This window comes from Mobula hypostoma, chromosome 19 (assembly GCF_963921235.1).
Source record: "Mobula hypostoma chromosome 19, sMobHyp1.1, whole genome shotgun sequence".
NCBI lineage: Eukaryota > Metazoa > Chordata > Chondrichthyes > Myliobatiformes > Myliobatidae > Mobula > Mobula hypostoma.
This window is the reverse complement of record NC_086115.1, coordinates 32,631,980-32,654,510: the sequence shown is the minus strand read 5'-3', so window position 1 is coordinate 32,654,510 and position 22,531 is coordinate 32,631,980. Positions and strand designations below refer to the sequence as shown.

The 22,531-nt window shown below is 39.4% G+C and overlaps 1 protein-coding gene across 2 annotated transcripts in view; it reads left to right on the top strand.

Annotated features, from left to right (window-relative positions):
* Positions 1-22,216, top strand: part of atad1b (ATPase family AAA domain containing 1b) — a 46,988-nt gene extending 24,772 nt beyond the window's left edge. Inside the window, exons 5-10 of one of the 2 annotated variants that reach the window (XM_063071624.1) lie at positions 1,675-1,875; positions 7,357-7,463; positions 8,242-8,331; positions 15,517-15,567; positions 16,982-17,118; positions 20,112-22,216. In XM_063071624.1, coding sequence (XP_062927694.1) covers positions 1,675-1,875; positions 7,357-7,463; positions 8,242-8,331; positions 15,517-15,567; positions 16,982-17,118; positions 20,112-20,229 — 704 coding nt within the window. In that variant the 3' untranslated portion in view covers positions 20,230-22,216. The remainder of the gene's footprint in view (positions 1-1,674; positions 1,876-7,356; positions 7,464-8,241; positions 8,332-15,516; positions 15,568-16,981; positions 17,119-20,111) is intronic. The other variant, XM_063071623.1, reaches the window with a different exon arrangement.
* Positions 22,217-22,531: the final 315 nt, after the last annotated feature.

The following is a 22,531-nucleotide window of genomic DNA, read 5'->3' as shown; positions in this document are numbered from 1 at the left end:
CAAAAAACTAGTACATTGATTAGAAGTAACCTAGCATGCACAAAGCCATGTTGACTATCCCTTATCAGTCTCTGTCTATCCAAATCCAGCCCCTTAGAATAGCTTCCAATAACTTTCCCTCTACTGATGTCAACCTCACTGGCCCATGATTTCCTGTCTTATTCTTGGAACCTTTCTTAAACGATGGAACAACATTAGCTATCCTCCAGCCTTGCAGCATCTCACCCATTGCTGAGAATAATTTAAATATCTCTGCTAGGGTCCCTGCAATTTCTGCACTAACCTCCCACAGAGTCTGAGGCAACACCTGGTCAGGTCCTGGGGCTTTATCCATCCTAATTTGCCCCAAGACAGCAAACACCGCCTCCCCTGTAATGACCTCGTTGCTGCAATGCCTTACTTCTGTGGATTCTCTGTCTTTCTTTTGAGTAGTACAGGCACAAAAATTCCATTTAAGATCTCCCCCATCTCTTTTGGTTCCACACATATATTACTAGCCTGATCTTCCAGAGGACCGATTTTGTTCCTTGCTATCCTTTTGCTCTTAATATATTTGTAGAAGCCCTTAGGATTATCTAGCAGACCTTGTCTGCTAGGCATCTTCATGTGTTCTTTTAGCCCTCCTGATTTACTACTTAAGTGTTCTCTTACATTTCTTATACCCAAGTACCTCATTTGTTCCTGTCTGCTATGCACCTCTTTTTTCTTAACCAGGGTCCCAATATCTATCAAAAATCAAGGTTCCTTAAACCCATTATCGTTGCATTTTATTATGACAGGAACATAAAAATTCTGTACTTACCAAGTACATCTTAGCCAGAAAACAACCTGACCCAAACCACACTTGAAAGATTCTTTCTGATGCCATCAAAATTGTCCTTTCTCCAATTTAGAGTCTCAGCCCGAGGACAAGTATAAAGTGGAATCACTATAAATTTAGTAAAGTGCTGGCAACAGGTGTACAGCAAGATCCCACTGATAGCAGTGTAATAGTTAATCAAATCATCTATCTTGGATCTTTGAAGGATAAGTATTGGCCTGGACACTGGTAACTGCTGCTTTTCAGAACATTACTCCAAGATATTATATGCCATCTGAGAGAGCAGATGGAGCCATGATTTAATGTCATCTAAGTGAACATAACATCCAGCAGTGCAGTGTTCCCATTCTGCTTCACTGAAATGTGAGATTATGTTTCTTGTGCTTGAGAGTCTGAGCTAAGAATCAACATATGGCCTTTTGACCCACTAGTTAGTGGACTATGAAATAAGCCTGAGCAGCTCTTGTTGCTGAGACTCATTAGCCTAATACAGTATGCTAGTAAAGTTTTACATGGTCTTTCTAGTGATGACAAAGCAGTAGTATGGGGTTGAAAGGGATAATACGTAAATCAGCCATGGTTGAATTGCAGGGCATGCAGGGTGGGCCAAATGGTCTCATTCTGCTCGTATGTCTTAGGGTCTTATGGTCCAACGTCATACAGTAATCAATCCAGCATGGTTTTCAAAGCAGAATTTTATATATGTACCAAAGCTGAAGTGAGAGTCCTGTTGTAGATGCACACTCCTCGTTTCCTGCCTTTGGAATTAACTTTAGTGGTTCAGAAAGTAGTTCCATGTGATATGATGAAATCCTCAATTAACTTTCAGGAATGCTTTTTTTGTTTCACTTTAGGTGTACTTCTGTATGGGCCTCCAGGCTGTGGAAAAACTCTCATTGCCAAGGCTACTGCTAAAGAAGCTGGATGTCGATTCATTAATCTACAGCCATCCACCTTGACTGATAAATGGTATGGAGAATCCCAAAAACTGGCTGCAGCTGTATTTTCATTGGCTGTGAAGCTGCAACCTTCGATCATCTTTATTGATGAAATTGGTAAGTTTGTGTAATTCTTGTCAGCATCTTGTTTGAGTCACAGTATAAATTTACTATCGCAGATACATATTTGTAAGTGTAAAGTGGTGTGGACGGAATCAACACTGAAGTATCAATCATTTGCTATGTGATGTTCTATCTGTTATTCTGTCACCCACGCAACTCAAATTTCATCCCGCTGGCTGTCTGATTGGGCTCTGCTAAGAAGAGCAGTTGTCCAGAAAGGAAAGTCACTACTACAAACATTGGAGCTCAGCCTCTTCTTTGTAGTTGCGATGAATTAGTATTGGTAATTTTATCCTATATTTTGCTTGATGAAAGATAAAGAACTCAATGTGAATGATAATGACATTATCTCAATAATGATGCCAAAATATTGGAATTATAACAAGCTCTTCAGATTCTGATAGGCAGCTTTAGTAATATCTATTTGATGTTCTTGGCATTGATGAACGACCCTCTTCCAACCAATTGAACATATCTGCAATTCACATGTCAACTGACCTGTTATTCTCCAGTGTGGGGGATGTTAGACAAGTACTTGAGAGAAATAAAATAGGTTCTGGGATGTTAAGAGGTTGGCAAGAGATTTGCTTGGAGTAAAAATACTGATGTAAGTCTGTCAGGCCAAAAGGACTCTCCCTGTTATGCAATTTCATTGTTCTTCCATATACCGGTGATCACATGCCGAATTCATTAATGCCTACCCAGAACTTTGAAATGTGGAATAAAGTTCACTTTCACAGAATTTATGTGGGGGAGGAAAGTTAATAAATACAAGATTTTTAAAATTTTTTACTTATTTTTGTGACCCTGAAGCAGATGATATGTCTTCATGTAATACAAGATTGTGGTATGGACTGTTTGCTAGGAAAGCAGATGCATCTCGTAATATGAGGGATGCCTGTAGTATACTTTCCCTGGTTACAAATAACCTGACTTATGGAAATCTGACTTCACACAAAAACTCCCATACATTTTACAGCATTTTTAAGCTAGTAATAGTGGTAATAAGATATTTCATGGTATTCATTTAAGACAGAATATAATATATATCTTATTAGATTAATTATGGGTAGTGTTAGGATGATTATTGGGTGAAATGAAAGAATTACAACAAGGGTATATACAACAGTATGGTATGCATTATTATAGAAAACAGATAGACTTTCCGACAGTTCTCAAAACCCTAATGTAATCCAGAGATTGCCTGTATTCAGTGTCTCAACTCTCTTAACAGTAATAATTCTAAAGGCTGATTTATACTTGTGCGTCAACTCGAGCCTATGTGGATCCCTACACCATAGCATGACGCACACCTCTCCCAAAATGTAACTACGCATCGCAGCAATGCAGACCGCAACAACTGATTGGTCCACCTGGTAGCATCGCATTTCCTCCTACGCTGCAGTAGCTTCCCATTGGGCAACTGAAGGGCAGGGAAGGAACTCTGGCTGCAATGCTTCCATAAAGCTTTACAGACCTCCGAAATTATGGAGGACACATTTCGCTTTTATGAAAAAGACGCTCGCTTTAAACTTGTTTACCCCGAGAAAGACTACCATGACCATGAAGCCTTGCACGGGCAGGTGTGTGCGCATGCGCGAATTGCAGAGCGACGCAGACACACCAACGCACAAGTATAAATGCTCACAACATGCGTAGGCCTCTTGCGTAGGTTACAGCGTCGAGTTGACACACAAGTATAAATCAGCCTTAACAGGCTGCCTTTTTAGCCCAAAAATTTAGCATTAGGAATTTTGTAGATTCTTCTCCCAGGTTGGATCTACGCAGTTGAGGTGCAACCTGCTTGCAATCTTTTACATAACATTGATTGCATGTCCATGCTTATTAATGTTCAATGCTTTTCATTATTTCCTCTGTCAGATTAGAGCTGGGGTTCCCAGTCTTCTCTATGCCATGGACCCCTAATAACCGATGGGAATCCCTGGACTCAAGTATAAGTTCAGTTTTTCAAATTTAGAAATGTTTGATGTTGTTGCATTTCACTTGATTGCAATATTTGAGTTTTTTTTATTGGTATTAATATTGGTTGTTGCTGTCACATGTACTGAGGTACAGTGAAAAGGTTTTGTGTGCCATCCATACAGATCTTGGCAAACATAATTATATTGGGATAGTAAAAAAAATGGAAGGCACAATATAGTGTTGCATTTACAGAGACAGTATAGTACAGCTTGACAGAGTGCAAGGGTCAAGATGAAGTCGATTAGGAAGTTGAGGGTTCATCTGTTAGCACTTGAGAGGTCTATAGTGGGATGGAAACTATTTTATATCTGCCTTTTGATGGAGAGGAAAAGAGGGCATGATTAGGGTGGGAGAGGTTTTCTTGAGGCTGCAGGAAGTGTAGATGGAGTCACTGAAGGGGAAGTTGTTTGGGTGTTGGACTGGGTTGTGTTCACAACTCTACAAATCCTTGTAGTCTTGGGCTGAGCAGCTACCATACCATACATCTAGATGGAATGTTTCCTGTGGTGTATTTATAAAAATTGGTAAGAGCCATTGGGGGGGGAGGGGTTGCCAAATTTGCCAGCCTTCTGAAAAGTAGAGGTGTTGGTGTGCACTCTTGACTCTCGTGTTGGTGTTATTTACACCAAGAAACATGAAGGCTTTCAACCATTCCACCTCAGCACCACTAATATAGACATGACTGTTTCATGAAGACAGTGACCTGCTCCTTTGTTTTACAGACATTGAAGCAGATGAATTGGTTCACATTTTCAGATTCAAATGCTGCTGAGACTCTATCTCCACAGTAAATTATTCACTTTTTGTTTTCTTGTCTGTTGACTTTTAGCCTATATTCCAAAATTCCTGTTACCTATTTATTTTCTCAGCTATTCAAAACATACTGATTGTTGACAAGACACCAAATTTGGGAGATTTCCATTTAGATTAACAAATAATTTTGAATTAATTCTTTCCAGAAGCTATTTTTCTAGCCCAGAACTTGATCTACATCTTATTCCAATTATACACTTAAGGTAATTTGTCTGTATTCCATAAAGCTCCGTAGAATTTAGGGTGTGTTCAGCCCAGAAGGCTCTACTTCATCAAATGCTATTTTTGTCATCAGTGAAGGTCGTACTGCGTTTTTTTCATTTGCATTCAAATTGTTTGCAAAACGGAGATGTCTGTTTCTCTTTCCTTTTGTAGGAAGGGTTTTGTTCAATGGATTCTGTATCAAAGATCACATTCAGGCACATATTAATTAAATGACTCACAACTCTATTCACTGACTTGTATTCCCTTGGTATCGCAGCAAAAGCAAACTGCAAAAGGTCATGTGTAGTTCTCTATTATTATGTAAGACTCTATGTGTATTTAGCTTCCCAATCTTGCGTCATTAATGTGGCTTACAACATTTCAGGACAGATGTTATTGTTTCAATTTGAATTTTAGCTGAATACTTTTGGCTTGTGTTTACAGCTGCAGTGGTAGGGTGTGGAAGCAAAAATAATTATCATTAAACAAAAGATTGTGACGTCTTTGAATGTTTAGAGTGTACAGGCTCAAAAATAACTCGTAATTAATAAATATTGCTTGCTGAAGAATTTGCCTCATGCCAGCAACTTCCTCTTAGTTCATTGCATACATATTATTACAGTTCTAGAATCATTTGAAAATATAATAAATCTATGAGATCATTGTTTCTTGAAGCCTGAAAATTAAATACAGTTGGACGTCCAACATCAAGGTGCATGAAAACATGTCAGTTCTGAAAATGTTCTATTTGGTCCATGTCCAAATACGTGGAAAGTTCAGCCTGGCTCTGGGTTTTGATGCAGCACTGGCCTCTTTGCTTCATTTTCAGTTGCATGCTAGAAATGTTCCCACGCTCCCAAATTGACGTAAGCAACCTATAGTCCCATTTTGCCCAGACTGCCTGACCTGTGCTGCCCTTTGATTTCCTGTGTATTTTTGTTAATTATGTCAAAGACCAGCAAATGAAACTATAGATAGAACTACAAAACGGGAAACACGATTCATTATCTACTTGATGAATACAATTATTTTCTTAATGTAATAATTATGGAAAATCTAAAATCCAAACCAGTCTTCATTCCAAGGCCACTGAATTTTGCATTTGAAACTTATGAATTTGTTTAATCTTGAAAATGAGATTAGTTAGAGAAATGATTTTCAAACAAGCATTGTCATGTTCACATACTGAATATTTCCATCAACTATCTTCCACTTTGAATTCTGATAAGCAATACCATTTATTCCCTTGGTACAGAAACAAATTACTTAACTAAATTAAGCCCCTTATTTGCCTTTATCCTGTTACCCTTTCCTATTGTTTACTTGCATTATTTTTATAGTAAATGCGATTTCCAATTGTGTATACTGGTGCTTACCTTTGCTAGCCTCAAACATATCTTTGGTTCCAAAGGTACGTTTAATCTCAGGGAAATGTATACATTTACATTCTGAAATTCTTTTTCTTCACAAACATCCACGAAAGCAGAGAAGAGCCCCAAAGAATGAATGACAGTTAAGTGTTAGAACCCCAAAGTCCCCCTCCAGCTCCCCCCCACCCACGCATAACCAGCAGCAGAGCAATGATCTCCCCTCCCCCACCAGCAAAAAAGCATCGATGTCCCCCACCGAGCACACAAGCATGCAGCAAAGCATCAATAAAGACACAGACTTGCAGTGCCCCAAAGACTACTCGTTCACCTAGTAACTCAACGTACCACAGGCATCTCTCTCCCTAATAAGGGAAAAAGGGGTGTCCCCATTTCCCAGCGAGAGGGGAGACATAACAAACAACTCGCTGATTTATGATGTTAAATGTATGTTGCATCGCTTCTTCCGAGCTCTGTGCCCAAAGAACTCGGGTCTCTGGGCACACAGCCAGCAGCCAGCTTGCTGCTTTCAATCTTGTGTCTCCCACAACACACCAATTTCCTGCAGCGGCACTGACCTCGAGTCCGCCCACCTCCAGAGCCATGAAATCCCGGAACCCGGAAGGCGCAGTAGTCTTCTAGGTTGCATTCTTGATATATCAAAGAGCGGTCAGTCATGAGATCCCAGAAGCGGGTCCCATTCCTGCAAAGAACCGAAGTCAGTATGTAACTCCAGGTCAGGGGCTTCAAAAAAACCCTGAAAGGGAAAATAGAGATATTAAAGATAGAAATAGAAATAGTGTAGACCTTAACGTGCAGTGGAGAAAAAACTAACCTTATTGCTGAGTTATGAAAAGTGGTGAATGCTTCCAAAATATTTCATATTTTCATTCTTTGGTCATGTATTGCCAATGTTTGTACTGTTCACTTCTGACTTTTCTCGTGTAGTTAGAATTTTTGGTGGCACTATTTCTTTAAAAAAAAAATCACTTTTTCATCTCTCTTCATATTTGTCTGCAATAATCATGTGAATGGTTCAATTGTATTATTCTCTATTTCAAGATTTTGATGCTTAATTTTTATCACAATTTCTTATCTTCCCGCTTAGATTCTTTTCTGCGCAATCGGTCCAGCTCTGATCATGAAGCCACAGCAATGATGAAAGCTCAGTTCATGAGCCTCTGGGATGGTCTTGATACAGACTCTAATTGTCAGGTGACTACGTATATTCATTACCTTAATGCTTGTTCTGTTCAATCATATAAGATGTACTATATCTTGCACTAAGTCCTCCCTTTCCATCAGTCCATCCCCAAAGGTTTAAAATGAAGCTCATCATGCTCTTTTAAAGGCATCCTGTAGACTCCTTCCACATTCTTAATAAGTCCACCACCAGTAGTTCCATTATTGATTAGGCCCGAAACCCCCAGGAATCTCATCTCATTGCTCTATTCCCTAACTTGAATAAATTGTTAAACAAAGATCCTGTGAGTATTTTTGGCCATTTCCCTTATTTCTTCTTCGAAGCGTTCATTATACGCACTAAATCTCCTTGAGGCACAGTTATGTTGAGGGTACGTGATGAAATATGACAGTGTAGTGCTTGATTATAATTAATTTGATGACATATTTTTGCAAACATTCACTACTTGACATAACTTAGCAATAAAATACTGTTTTCTCCCCTTGTGCAAGTTAGTTTACACATTTCTCCTTGATATGAAAGCATAATGACCCAAGTTTCTATAATCTTTTGAATAATTTATTAGTATTCATGCTTTCTTTGTGTTACACTGAAGCATCACCTTCCACTTTGAGAATAATTCTATATGAACTCTTTTTCCACAATTTAGATTTGATCTGAGATATAATGAAAGATTTGTCAATTGCTCGATTTTTTTTTTCTCATCTGAAATTATTAATGATGCGCTGCTGGTCCAAGGATGTCACTGCTTTTAATAAAATTGATGATGTAATGATGCCCTGTGTCCAGGTAATCGTGATGGGTGCCACTAATAGACCACAAGATCTAGACTCTGCTATTTTGCGAAGGATGCCGACAAGATTTCATATAAATCAGCCTGTAAGTATTGATGTAGGTGTAATTCTGAGAGGTTATTGTTGTTTAATAGTTGTGATTATGACCAGATAGTTGAGATGAATGTTTCAGTATGAATTTTTGAAGTGGTAAGAGAGTGTTAAACTTGTTCGGTTAATTTTACAAATGAAGAATCTCTGAAAGGAAACTTTTCAGAAAAATATGTTTGTAGTTTATTATCGTGTCAGACTGTATGAGCTTGCTTTGTTTTCTCCTCGTATTATTCCAATCATCTGGATCTAAAAAGTGTCCTAACAAATTGCATTATTTTAAAATTTTGCCTTTTAAATGTCACGTATCTTTGATACAAAGGATACATGCATCGAGATAGTTACATCAGACAATAAATTTTAGATCTGATCTAAAGTTGTTTGCTAGGACTAAATTTACAGCCTTTTCGACCTGGACCCAAAGCCCTTGTTCAAATTTTAAAGCAGCAGCATTGCTTATATCCCTTCCACCTCCCACCCCTCACCCCACCTTCTTACTCTGACTCCTCAACGTTTTTTTTCCTCCAGTCCTGATGAAGGGTCTCAGCCCAAAACATCAACTGTACTCTTTTCCATAGATGTTACCTGGCCTACTGAGCTCCTCCAGCATTTTGTGTGTGTGTTGCTTGGATTTTCAGAACCTGTAGATTTTCTCTTGTTTGGCATTGCTTATATCGTTATCAAAAGATGTGCCTTATTGTTTTTCTTTACTATTTGGACAGGTATCTGGCTAGGAAAGGTGTAGAGATATACAGTGCCTTGAAAAATTATTCAGCTCTCACAACTATTTTCACATTTTATTGCCTCATTTTCTAAATTTAAAATATATTGGTCGGATTTTTTTAGCTAATGTACACTGTGCATTATGTCAAATCAAAAGAAAAATTCCAAAATCTTCAAAACAATTTACTAAAAATTGAAAATCAAAATTGAGGCTGAAAATGTATCGATCCACTTTGTAATTACTATGCTAACTTTCCTTGGGTGTAATACTATATATTATCTTACTAACTCACCCAATTTATTGATTGGAGAATCCCCTCTCTCTGTAAGGTCTAACAATATGGTAGATTTTGAACAGACCAAACCAAATTGTCAGCAGAGTATTCAAGGCAAGTCAGGGAAATGAGAAACACAAATTTGGGGAAGGGAACAAGACCAACTCAAAGGCACTGAACATACCTTGGAGCTCAGTGCAGTCCATTGTGGAAAAAGTGGAAAAAATATGAAACCACAGCTACACTGCCTAGGTCAGGGGGCCCCTCTAAACGTAGTCACTGGAGAAGAATGACACTTGTAAGAGAAGCTACTGTGATGCCAGCAGTCACTGAGTGAGCTGCGGAAGTCAGTGGTTGCAATTGAAGATGAAGTTCATGGCTCCACATCTCTAAGGCCTTGCACGAAATGGGTATTTATGGAAGAGTGGCTTTAAAAAGAGCATACCGTTGCTCATAAAGGGTTTGCAAAGCATCATTTAGAAGATACTGTAAAGATGTGGAAGAGGGTCTTGTGGCGGATGAGACTACAATTTCTTGGCCTCAACACTAAGTGTTACATGTAGTATAGATGTAATACTGCACATCAGCCTGGTAACACCATCCCTACTGTAAAGTATGGTGGCAATGGCATCATGCTGTAGGGATGCTTTCTAGCAGCAGGGATTGAAAATCTGGTCGAGATTGATGGGAAGATCAATGCTGCTAAATGCAGAGAGATCCTGGATTTAAAAAAATACTTGGCTGGCTGCTACCAGAAAGCTTAAACCAGGGAGGAAGTTCATCTTTCAGCAGGGCAATGACCCAAAGCAAAGACTGCCAGAGCAACCATGGAGTGGTTTCAGATTAAGAAAATTGATGCCCTTGTGTGGCCCAGTCAGAGTTCTGATCTTAATTCAATCAAGCACCTCTGGCAAGATTGCTGTCCACTGCCGCTTCCCAACTAACCTGGAGGAATAGGCAAATCTAGCTCCATCACATTGTGCAAAGCTAATGGATACTTGTCCAAAAAGACTACTGCTGTAACAGCTTTGAGAGGTGGTTTAAGTAAGTATTGAGCAAAGGGGAATGTATACTTTTCAACTGCTGACATTTCAGTTTTTGAATGTTTAGTTTTTCAAGCTTTACAATTTTCTCTTTTTTGGGGTTCTATTGTGAAAAAAGAATATCTTTATTGTCATTGTTGTGGAGCAATGAAACACAGTTTAGCAGCTCAACGTTTTGCAGCATGACAAAGAATAAATACATAAAATAAACTCTAAAACCTCAGGAGTGCAGTCCAAAATTAATAATATATGGATGGTGGGGTAGGACTATTGCACACCTGCCATTCCTGGAAGTGTGATGCATTTAGCTGCCGCCATCTTAGGAGGGGGGCAGGAGAAGGGAAGGGGGTGTTATACATTTCACTGCTCGTGGGTAGAAGCTGTTAAGGAGTCTCTTTGTTTTCGCCCTTAATGCTCTGTATCTCTTCCCAGAAGGTAGAGGGGAAAGCAGGTGATGATGAGTGGAATCCTTTGAAATACAAGTAGCCTTCTTTTGAAGTCTGCCAGTATAAATGTCTCTGAGGGAGGGTAATGTTGTGCCAATAACCCGCTCTGCTACCCTCACCACCCGCTGCAAGTCCTTCCTGTTCTGTTCTGTGCAGCTGGCAAACCACACTGCACAGCAATACGTCAGGAGGCTCTCTATAGTTGTCCGATAGAAGTTGATCAGCAGGTGATGAGGGAGGAGAGCATGCTTTAGCTTCCTTAGGAAGTAGAGCCTCTGTTGGGCCTTCCCCACCTGATAAGAGATATGGGCAGTCCAGGTGAGGTCAGCCGAGATGTGGACGCCGAGGAACTTGAAACTCTCTCCTCTCTCCGCCTCTTTCCCGTATATGTGCAGAGCAGAGTGCTCAACGTGCTTTGATTTCCTGAAGTCTACTATCAGCTCCTTGGTTTTTGTGATGTTCAAGTCCAGGTTATTACGACAACACCATTCTATAAGCTGTCTCATCACAGTCTGATATGATACCTATTAGGGTGGTATCGTCAGCAAATTTGACAATGGTGTTGGTGGAGTGAATGGTAGAGCAGTCATGGGTGAAAAGAGAATAGAGGATGGGGCTGAGAACACACCCCTGTGGTGTACCGGTGTTCAGGATGAGAGTAGATGACGTGTGTTCTCCCATCCTGACACTTTGGGGTCCGTTACTCAGAAAATCCAGTATCCATGAGCACAGTGAGCTGCCAAGGCCCAGGTTGCTCAATTTCTGCACCAGTTTGTAGGGGATGACTGTAAAGGAGCATGTGATTCACAAATAAAAATCCTCCGTTAAATTTTGTCGAAGTCCCTAGTTATAATACTCGTGTATATGAACAGAGTTGGGGGCTGAATGCTTTTACAAGGTACTGTGTTGGCTGAGCAAGACAAAGCGGACTAGATTAGGTTGGCACTTTGGTGTTCATGGATGAGAGTTGGGTTGAAGGTCTTGGTTCCAATCTGTATAATTGACATAAGTATGTGGGATTGGTGACTGGCTACATTGGAAAGTGCATTGAGGACGTTACTGGGATTAAATACTATATTGCCAGGGCAAACCAGAAACCATTAGAAAATCTGCAGATGCTGGAAATCCAAAGCAACGCACACAACATGCTAGAGCACCTCAGCAGGTCAGGCAGCATCTATGGAAACAGTCGAGGTTTCGGGCTGAGACCCTTCTTTGGGACTGAAGAAACCAGAAGCCCAGGCTGACTGCTGTGATTCATGCGCTGCTTAGGGATTGGGATGCTTCCTTCAGATTGGGGGACAGGACAACTCTAAAGTCAGCAAGATCTGTGCTCTATGCCATCAGGAGGACAAAGTGTGAGTATGCACAGAAAATCCTTAATGATCCCAGGGACACAAGCCATGTGATGAGATATACTAGCCATAACCAATTACAAGTCCACTCTGCACATCAACGACAGCTTCTGCCTCCCTTGATAGGGTGAATGCTTTTTGTGCATGATTTGACCAATTGAATGATATGACATCAAAGAAAGCACCCTCTCTTCCTGAGGAACAAGCATGTCTGGGCACAGCCAAATCAAGGGGGACCCTAGCCAGGGTAAACCCATGCAAAGCTGCAGAGCCGGACAACATCCCTGGTCAGGTGCAGAGGGATGGTGCAGCCCAGCTAACAGAGGCCTTAATGGACATCTTTAATGTCTCTCTGAAACAGTCCACTTTTCCTGCAGCGTTTAAGGAAGACACCATCATTCTAATGCCCAAGAGAGCTACAGTAACTGGCCTAAATGATTGTTTACCACCCAGTGGCATTGACTTCAGTAATCATGAACAAGAGAAAATCTGCAGGTGCTGGAAGTCCAAGCAAGACACACACAACAATCATGAAGTGCTTTGAGCAACTGGTAAAGCATTGTATAAAATCCCACTTTTCAGCTACATTGGATCCTTTACAGTTCGCCTACTGTTCAAATGGGTTTTCCTTAGCCCTCCACTCCGTCCTGTCCCACCTAGAAAATGATGCCTTGTGTCAGGAAGTTCATTGACTTCAGCTCGGCATTTAACACCATCATCCCTCAGGCCTTGTTGGGATTTAACACCACTCTCCGTAACTGGATCTTGGACTTCTTGATGGAAAGACCCCAGTCAGTCTGAGTTGGCAGCGATGATGAGTCAGCATGTAGAGAGGCTTGTCAAATGGTGTGAGAACAACAGCCTGAGTCTCAATGTGGACGAGACAAAAGAGATGATTGTGGACTTCAGGAAGGCACAGGTCGATCACTCTCCTTTGCACCTCAGTGGCTCTGCCATGGAGAGAGTGAAGAACACAATGTTCCTTGGAGTGCGCATAACAGATGATCTAACCCAGGGGTCCCCAACCTTTTTTATTGACAGTAATCATGCAGACCGGCCGACCCGGGGGCCAGGGGGGTGATTGTTGTGATCAAGTAGGGGTTGCCAACTTTCTCACTCCCAAATAAGGGACAAATGTAGCAGTCAAATACCAGACACTTGTGTTTACCCCGTGAAAGACTACTATGACCATGAAGCCTTGCGCGGGCACCTGTGTGCGCATGCGCGTATGTGCCGATTTTTTAATTCTATAAATCGGTTTTGGCTTAATCTTCCCGATTCTGTTAAGTAAAACTACACTGTACATACATTATTTCTACTCTATATAGGCTGTATATTTATAGGCTGCTTTTACTATATGTTAGTGTTATTTTAGGTTTTGTGTGTTATTTGGTATGATTTGGTAGGTTATTTCAAGTTCAACAGTGCGTGACAGGGAATGAGGAAAGGTGTAGCTGACTCATATCGTTTCATATAGCCAAATCATATCGTTTCCTCACGGCCCAGTAGCACATGCTTTGTGGCCCGGTACCAGTCTGCGGCCCAGTGGCTGGGGACCACTGATCTAACCTGGACCCACAACAGCTCCTCACTAGTCAAGAAGGTAGAGCAGCATCTACAATTTCTGAGGAGATTGAGGTGTGCAAGGCTCCCTGTTCCCATTCTAACAGCTTTCTGTATGAGCACCCATCAAGAGCGTCCTGTCTGGCTGCACCATTGTGTGGTATGGAAGCTGCAAGGCATTGGATCACAAGACCCTATGGAGGACAGTAAATTCGCTGAGAGGATCATTGTGTCTCCCTCTTCCCCATTTGTGACATTTTCTGGGAATGTTGCAGGCAAAGGGCCCAAAGCATTGTTGAGGACCCTCAGCACCCATCCCACAACCTCTGTAACCCACTACTGTCAGAAAGGAGAAAGAGAAGCATCAGAACTGGGACTGCTAGATTGGGTAACAGCTTCTTCCCTCAGGCAGTGAGACTAATGAATACCCTGCCACCACTTATTTATGGTATAATGTTTTGGTTTATGTGCTGCATATGATATAATGTGAGTGCACTGTGGTCTGGAGGAACGTTGTTTCATTTGGTTGTGTATATATGTACAATTAGATGACAATAAACTTGAACTCTATGAATCTAATACTTTGTAAATGTCATTCATTCAAATTGGTGTGGATCAATGAAATAATTCTGATGTAAATTTGGTTTCCTAGGCCACGTGCTTGGATTGCAAGGACATATGTTATTATATATGTAGTTTCTCCTTAAAAATTAACATGCAACAGCTTTTAGAAATCTTACATAAGCATAACGTCTTTTTAAAAAAAAGCTGTAGTCACATGTTAATCATTTAAATTCAATTGGATTTGTTTGTGTAAATTATTGTAAAGATTGAATGTGTCACCTAGGTAAGGCACATAAACAAACAGAAGAAGCAATTTTGCTTGAAAGCTTCAGGATTCTTAATGAAAGTCTGCACTAAATTCAACAATCTCTCATGTCCTGTTACCACAAAGGAAAATTATTTCAAAGCACATTGTTTGCATTTTTATCACTTATCCAAAGATAAGAACTGATAGCAGACTATGTTAAGGTTAGTGAGGGACTCAGAAGATGTGATTAAACCAGCAGTGTGAAAGCTATGTAGTGTAGCGATAACATGAATTTTATAATGTTTGAATTAAGAAAACGACAAGATACAGTAGTGCAGAGCACAAAATGATAGAGGAAGTCAGCAGGTCATGCGGCATCTATGGAGGGGATTAAGCAGTCAATGTTTCAGGCCAAGATCTTTCATCAAAAAGTAACTCTTGTAAATAGGGCATAGGACGTTGACTAGGTGTGGTGAAAGATGGCATGGAACTGGAAAAGATTAAGCTGTACTTAAGAATAAAAACTATTAAGTGATGGTAAAGTAAAACATCACTCTTTGAGAACTTGGCATTGCTGAGAAATGAGCATCAATTGACTTTAATTGCTCATGCGCCATTAACCATGTTGCTGAGAGTCTGGTTACATATATGCGAGGATAACAAGTTTCCTTCCTTCAGTGATTTTCACAGCAGTTATGTTGTATGAACAACAGTTATTTAAGATTCTTCATTTACTGAGGTGCAGTTGAAAATGATATCTTCAGATCATTGAATCTAGATCTCTAGATTCTTTGACCATTACCGTAACTATTGTATTCCCAGTAGACTTATGCTTGAAGTACATGATGGAATGCCCACATGATGGGTTGAGTCAAGTAGCTGCTTTTGTTTGCATGATCTCAGTATTTTAGTAGTACCTTTTTACATATATTGATAAATACTCTAACTTGTATCTTTTTTACAGAATATCAAGCAGCGAGAATTAATCCTGGCTTTAATTCTACTAAATGAAAAGGTATCTGACTTGTATGAAAAGAAATTACAATTAAATTATGTTTTAATTTTATTTTTAATTCAGCGATACAGCCCTTCAAGCCCTGACGCCCCAGCAACCCCATATTCCTGATTAACCCTAGCCTAATCACGGGACAATTTACAATGACCAGTTAACCTACCATTACATCTTTGGACTTGTGAGAGGAAAGTGGAGCACCTGGGGAAAACCCACACATTCTACAGTGAGGACGTAGAGACTCCTCACAGAACGGTGCTGGAATTCAACTCTGAAACGCCCCGGGCTGTAATAGCATCGAGCTAATCACTATGCTACCCTGGCGCCCAAATGTTGGATTGCCAAATCTTTTCCAAATTTGGCTTGAGGTTTTGCTTCTGAGATAATGTATCAGATTAGATATAATAATCAGTACCTTCTAAGGCCACATGACACTGCTCACAAATTTGCTCTTTTCATAGCTGTTGCAGGTTTTTCCTTTTAAAACTAAAAACAAATAAGGTTTCCTTTTTTTTAAAGCGGGACCAGTATTTGACATAAGTGCAAACTCAATACAAAACAAAGCTTTGCTGTTGTATATTTTATTAACATGGATGCCTGTTTCTGATGCTAGTAAATAGTAATCCATGGTGTCATTGAATGCCATGCATCAGTATGTACATTGCTGCTTCTCACTGATCTGTTTCTACTCTGTGCTGGGTTCTGGGAGCTCTGAACTGAGCCTTACCAAAAACAGGCTTGTTTTTGTCAATTTGTTCAGCTGAAGTTGAGAATTCAGTGTTGGGTGATGGACAGGAACATAGAGTAACGCGGTGTGATTTTCCTCTATTCTTTGTCAGGTTCTCTCCATCTAGTTCCCGTTATCTTAGCTTTAAATACCATTCTCTAAAGATTATGACGTATTCCAGCCTTGAGAGTGCATCGTTTCTTTTGTGGATCCATAATAGCACAAGACCACCATATTTCATCAATGCTTTACTTGTTTGGCATTCCTTAGTGATTTATTATACTACGAATATATGATGGTCCTTCTGTTCATCCTTGCCAATTTTTTTTTTAATGTTGCCAACTTGGTTTAGATTGCTTGCACATTTGACCATTGCAACACTTACATTCATATAGAATCTACTGAGGTTTGGTTTGTGTATTAATCTTTATTGCGGCTGTTGGTTCCTTTCTTCTCCCTGTATGTGAACAAGTTTCAGGCATTTACTTGGAATCTTTAACATGCTTGGTATGGGTTGTAAGCTTGCTTTGGGCTGGTAGCTTAGTTGGGTTTCTGCCGCACTTCATTATGACGTTTTTATCACTTGGCTGCCTGTGACACATTAGTATTTTATTAACGTATTACGTATTATCATTAAGTCATTTTTTAGAATTTAAAGTGTCTAAAGTATATTCCTTTGTTTCTTAATAGGTGGACAATTACGTGAACTTGAGTGAAATTGCTAAGGAAACTCATGGCTTTTCAGGGAGTGATCTCAAAGAACTCTGTAGAGATGCAGCCATGTTCTGTGTCCGAGATTATGTAAATGGATCTGAAGAGGAGGAAAGGTTTGTAAAAAAAAAAACAAACAAACAAACCTGGAGCTGCTTTAAGGTGTAGTTCTTGCACTGTGATGACTGATTGGATGTAGATTCGCAATCAAATGGCAACAGAAATTGGATTTTAAAAAGTTTTGTTTCTGGAGGTGGTTGTCAGCACTGTAGTTTTAAGTTTTGAACAATATCACAGGTGTACAAGGTAAGAGGCATAGACTGAGTGCATAGCCAGACTTTTTCCCAGGGCAGAAATGGCTAATACAAGGGAGCATAATTTTAAGGGGTTGGAGGAAAGTATGGGTGGGGAGTGGGGGGTACCAGAAGTGTTTTTTTACTGAGAGTGGTGGATGGATGGAACACTGTAGTGGTAGATGCAGATACAATGGGGCATTTAAGACTCTTAGAAAGGCACATTTATGATAGAAAAATGGATGGAAAGGCTTGGTTTGATATCAATGTAGACACAGTATTGTTGATTGATGGGCCTGTCCTGTGCTGTGCTGTTCTAATATCAAGTTGTGTTTGCAACCACACTATTGAAACAGTAGGTTCTACAATGCAAATAAAACTGGTCTTTAAGATAGTGAATTAACTATATTTTTAAGTTTTTTTTGAATGCTTGACAGCTTATTTAGTAATTTCTTGACAAGTATATTTCAAGACTTGCCAGTTACCCAGGGACATTCTTGGGGTTTGAAACTGATTTTTCTTTTTTTTTCCTCTCTACTTTTTGCCTCTTTCCTTGTTTTGTATTTGTTTCTTTGTTTTCTGTTCTTTCTAATTGCCTTTGACCCTCTTCCCCTCCCGCCTCCCCCAATAAACTGGCCACTGAGTATGTGTTCATGGTGTTCTGCTGCTGTAGCCCATCCACTTCAGGGTTCAACATGTGCATACGGAGATGCTCTTCTGCACACCACTGCATGATTGTTTGTGTTACTGTCAGCTTGAACCAGTCTGGTTATTCTCCTTTGACCTCTCTCATTAACAAGGATTTTTTGCACACAGAACAGCTGCTCACTGGATGTTTATTGTTCTTCACACATTCGCTGTAAATTCTAGAGACTGCTGTGTATGAAAATCCCAGAACAGCAGTTTCTGAGATAAGCAAACCACCTTGCCTGGCACCAACAATCGTTTCACAGTCAAAGTCACTTAGATCACATTTCTTCCCCACTCTGATGTATGGTCTGAACAGCAACTGAACTTTTTGAACATGTCTGTGTGGTTTTTTTGCATTGAGTTGCTGCCACATGAGTAGATAGTTGTATTAACGAGCAGATTTACTTAACAAAGTTGTCAAAACTTTGTGAAACCCCTCGGTTTCCTTAACTGTGTAAGTCTAGGGAAGGCACGCTCCAGTCCCGCCAAATTCGTGAGCTTGAGACTGCTCTCCGACCCCAAAACCGGTTTGTGTGGATGTGTGTAATTTACTACCGTTCCAAATTAGTGCCACAAAATAACAGATGGTATACTGCATACAATTCAAAGAATTATATTTATGAATCTTAATTAAAGGGTTAGTTAAAGAAAAACAAAAAGAAAAGGGCTCATTTTCACTGAAGCGTCAAATAGTCATAGTCATACTTTATTGATCCCGGGGGAAATTGGTTTTCGTTACAGTTGCACCATAAATAATAAATAGTAATAGAACCATAAATAGTTAAATAGTAATATGTAAATTATGCCAGTAAATTATGAAATAAGTCCAGGACCAGCCTATTGGCTCAGGGTGTCTGACCCTCCAAGGGAGGAGTTGTAAAGTTTGATGGCCACAGGCAGGAATGACTTCCTATGACGCTCTGTGCTGCATCTCGGTGGAGTGAGTCTCTGGCTGAATGTACTCCTGTGCCCACCCAGTACATTATGTAGTGGATGGGAGACATTGACCAAGATGGCATGCAACTTAGACAGCATCCTCTTTTCAGACACCACCGTGAGAGAGTCCAGTTCCATCCCCACAACATCACTGGCCTTACGAATGAGTTTGTTGATTCTGTTGGTGTCTGCTACCCTCAGCCTGCTGCCCCAGCACACAACAGCAAACATGATAGCACTGGCCACCACAGACTCGTAGAACATCCTCAGCATCGTCCGGCAGATGTTAAAGGACCTCAGTCTCCTCAGGAAATAGAGGCAGCTCTGACCCTTCTTGTAGACAGCCTCAGTGTTCTTTGACCAGTCCAGTTTATTGTCAATTTGTATCCCCAGGTATTTGTAACCGTCCACCATGTCCACACTGACCCCCTGGATGGAAACAGGGGTCACCGGTACCTTAGCTCTCCTCAGGTCTACCACCAGCTCCTTAGTCTTTTTCACATTAAGCTGCAGATAATTCTGCTCACACCATGTGACAAAGTTTCCTACCGTAGGAAAGTTTGGAGCTCAAAGTCTCATCATATTCACTGATCTTCGATCGATCTCACCCCTGGCTTCATCAAATCTTGGTCTCCTCCAGGCTGAAACGTACGACCTCTTCAGTGTCTTTTCTCTTCTCTCCATTAGGCTTCTGAACTCCCTGCTGTGTCGCATTCAAAATGTCACTGGTTAATCTGTTCTGTACCTTAGAATATTTAATTTACGCTCTTCAGCCTATTTATAACCATATAACAATTACAGCACGGAAACAGGCCATCTCGGCCCTTCTAGTCGGTGCCGAGACTAAGTGTGATTCATCTGTAGATTTTATCCTTACTGTCATAAGTCATTGTGTGTTCTCTGTACTACTGTGCTTTATACTGTGGCTTGAAAAAATGTTGTCTTCTGGTATACATGTATCTAGTTAAATGACAATAATCTTGACTTCACTTTATCTACTTAGTTACCTATACTTACTTATACTCTTTCACATTTGTTTCCAAAATTAAACACAATATAACCAGGTAGACAACTCCATTTTGGCTTTCAAATATGGCTGGTCTCATCCTATTTTTTTTTTTACACATTTAGTCTGATATAGATTCTGCAAAGCTCATTCAAATTTAAAAAAAAATTATTTGTTTTAATAGTGCTAAGGAGAAGATTCGACCCATCAAGCAACAGGATCTTCAGAAGGCAATAGAAAAGCTGCGAAAGTCTAAAGAAGCTACTGTTTCAAATGGCTTGCTGCACGTCAGTGTAGACTGAGGATAACCTCAAGTACAGTTGGAAGGTCAATTTGGGCTGTATCTTTGCTGAGTGACAGCTCCTCTTTGCTCACTGCAAGAGCTGCATTTGAAGAAAGAAGAGGGATTTTTTTTCCTCAAAAAATATTCCATTTCTGTGAATGTAACACACCACCTATCAAATATGTAAACTGAACTCAGCAATTCCTCTGGTTCATCTTCAAAGAAAACTTTATACCAAACTTTTCGTGTAATTCTTATTCACTGAATTGTACCGATAGATATGATAGGATTTTCTGTAGTTGGTTCCATTTGTGAATATATTAGTAGCGTTGTCCAAGATGTAAAATGAAAAGAGAACTGCTTGAATAGTCCAAAAGCCAGAGAAAATTTCAGTGATCTTTAAGGCAGGTGAGAGGACTGACTGGATCTCACTGCAACCTGACGATGAATTGGATTAATTGTGGAGTCCTGGAAATGGATTGAAATTTATGTGAAGAAGCTATTCAGAGTAATTTTGGTTGACTTTTGGTTGAACATTAGTCATGATTGTTGTTAAGTTAATTAAAGATAAAAAGCAGCTGATGCTTTTTAAATGTATTTTTTATTTTATGGTGCAAGGTAAATAAAAGTCTGAAGTCCATAATGTTTTATCTTTTTTTATTTGCTTTGAAGAATGTAAGCTGTTAATTGTACAGACTGCTATGTTTGCTAATAATTTTAAACAATTCAATATATGCATTCGATTTTGGTTTCTTACCGAAAAATTCTGAACTTTATAAGAGGATGTGTGGGTCAGTGCACAATAATTTTTATGAAGAATGGCTTAAAATTGGAAGTTTCATTTGAACAGAAAAATAATAACAAACTTTAAAAACTAATGAAAAATTGAGTCCATAATTTGGCTAATTTAATGAAGGTGATGTTCACGATAACTTCTTTTAACATGAGGGTAGTTAATAGTCTGCCTATATCTTTTTAAGAAGTGTTTTATGTATTATGCATTTGGGGAATAAAAACCAAAAAGGTAGAGGTAAAATAGAGAAATAAATGCATTTACAGTAGATCCAGCTGAGGACTTTGTATCAACACAAGATTAATGTGATTGCAATGTTTAATAAAATTGACATCAGTACATTTACTAATCAATGTTAAATTAAAGTTTCATTTACAGATGTAGAACTTTCTCTGATTTCAGTGTTAATTTTTTTTCAGTTATCCCATGCTCTCACATTCAATCATCCAGTTGTCTGCTTTAAAACTTGTATTTCAATCCTGAAGACTCTTCTAACAGCCATGCTAATTGTTATAATATTTATTATATTGCTGGCCATTTCTAATCTGGTCCTTGCATGTCCCTTCTGACTGTCTAGAGGAAATAACTAGTTCTGTGTATATGTCGCTTAAAAAACTATATTTATTTATTTAGAGATGCACCACAAACAGGCCCTTCTGGCCCAACAAGCTGCACTGTCAGCAACCTACCTTTTTAATGCCAGCCTAATTACAAGATAATTTACAGTGACCATTTAACCTAATAACTGGTACACCTTTCAACTGAGAGAGGAAACAGGAGCACCTGGAGGAAACCTATGTGGTTCAAGGGGTGAACAGACAGTACCAGCATTGAACTTCGAACTCCAGAATGCCCCAAACTATAATGGTGTCGAGCTAACTGCTAATGGATATTTTTAGAAGTATTAAATAACCTGTGTAGTTAGCACATTGTGTCCATAACTAACCAATGGGATAAGTCAAAATCACATTGAGAAGCTAGATACAATACAGATTTATATAACAAATTAATTATTTTGTTTTAATATTTATTATTAATACATGAGAAGAAAATACGTTACTTAGGCTAGATGGTGAAACAAGCAAATTGTTTGAATAGAATATTAAACATCGGTATTGTATACTCTGAAATTCCATATGGCAGGTAGTTAATTCCAATGCTTTAATTAAGTGCACAGATGAAGGTGAAATGAAGCTGAATTTTTAACTATGATTTTAATAAATATAATAAATCTACATTAAAATGGAATGAGCAGCAGTGTCTTTGGTCCATCTATATAAAATGTCCTCTCCTGTATATGCATGTGATTGGAAGCAGGGATTTGCCTAATGTTAACCATCAATATGAATGTTATATTTTTAGTGACTTGTCTACAAAGTTACAGACTTCCTTCTCAGCATTTTATCTTGCTTGTAGTTCAATTTGGGCTTATTTTGTTTTAAATAGCTTGACTGGAAGAAGTGAGTACTGGAAAAAAAGGGTATAATCATTTTTCCAAATGTTTGGCTTAAGATACTAAATGTTAAAC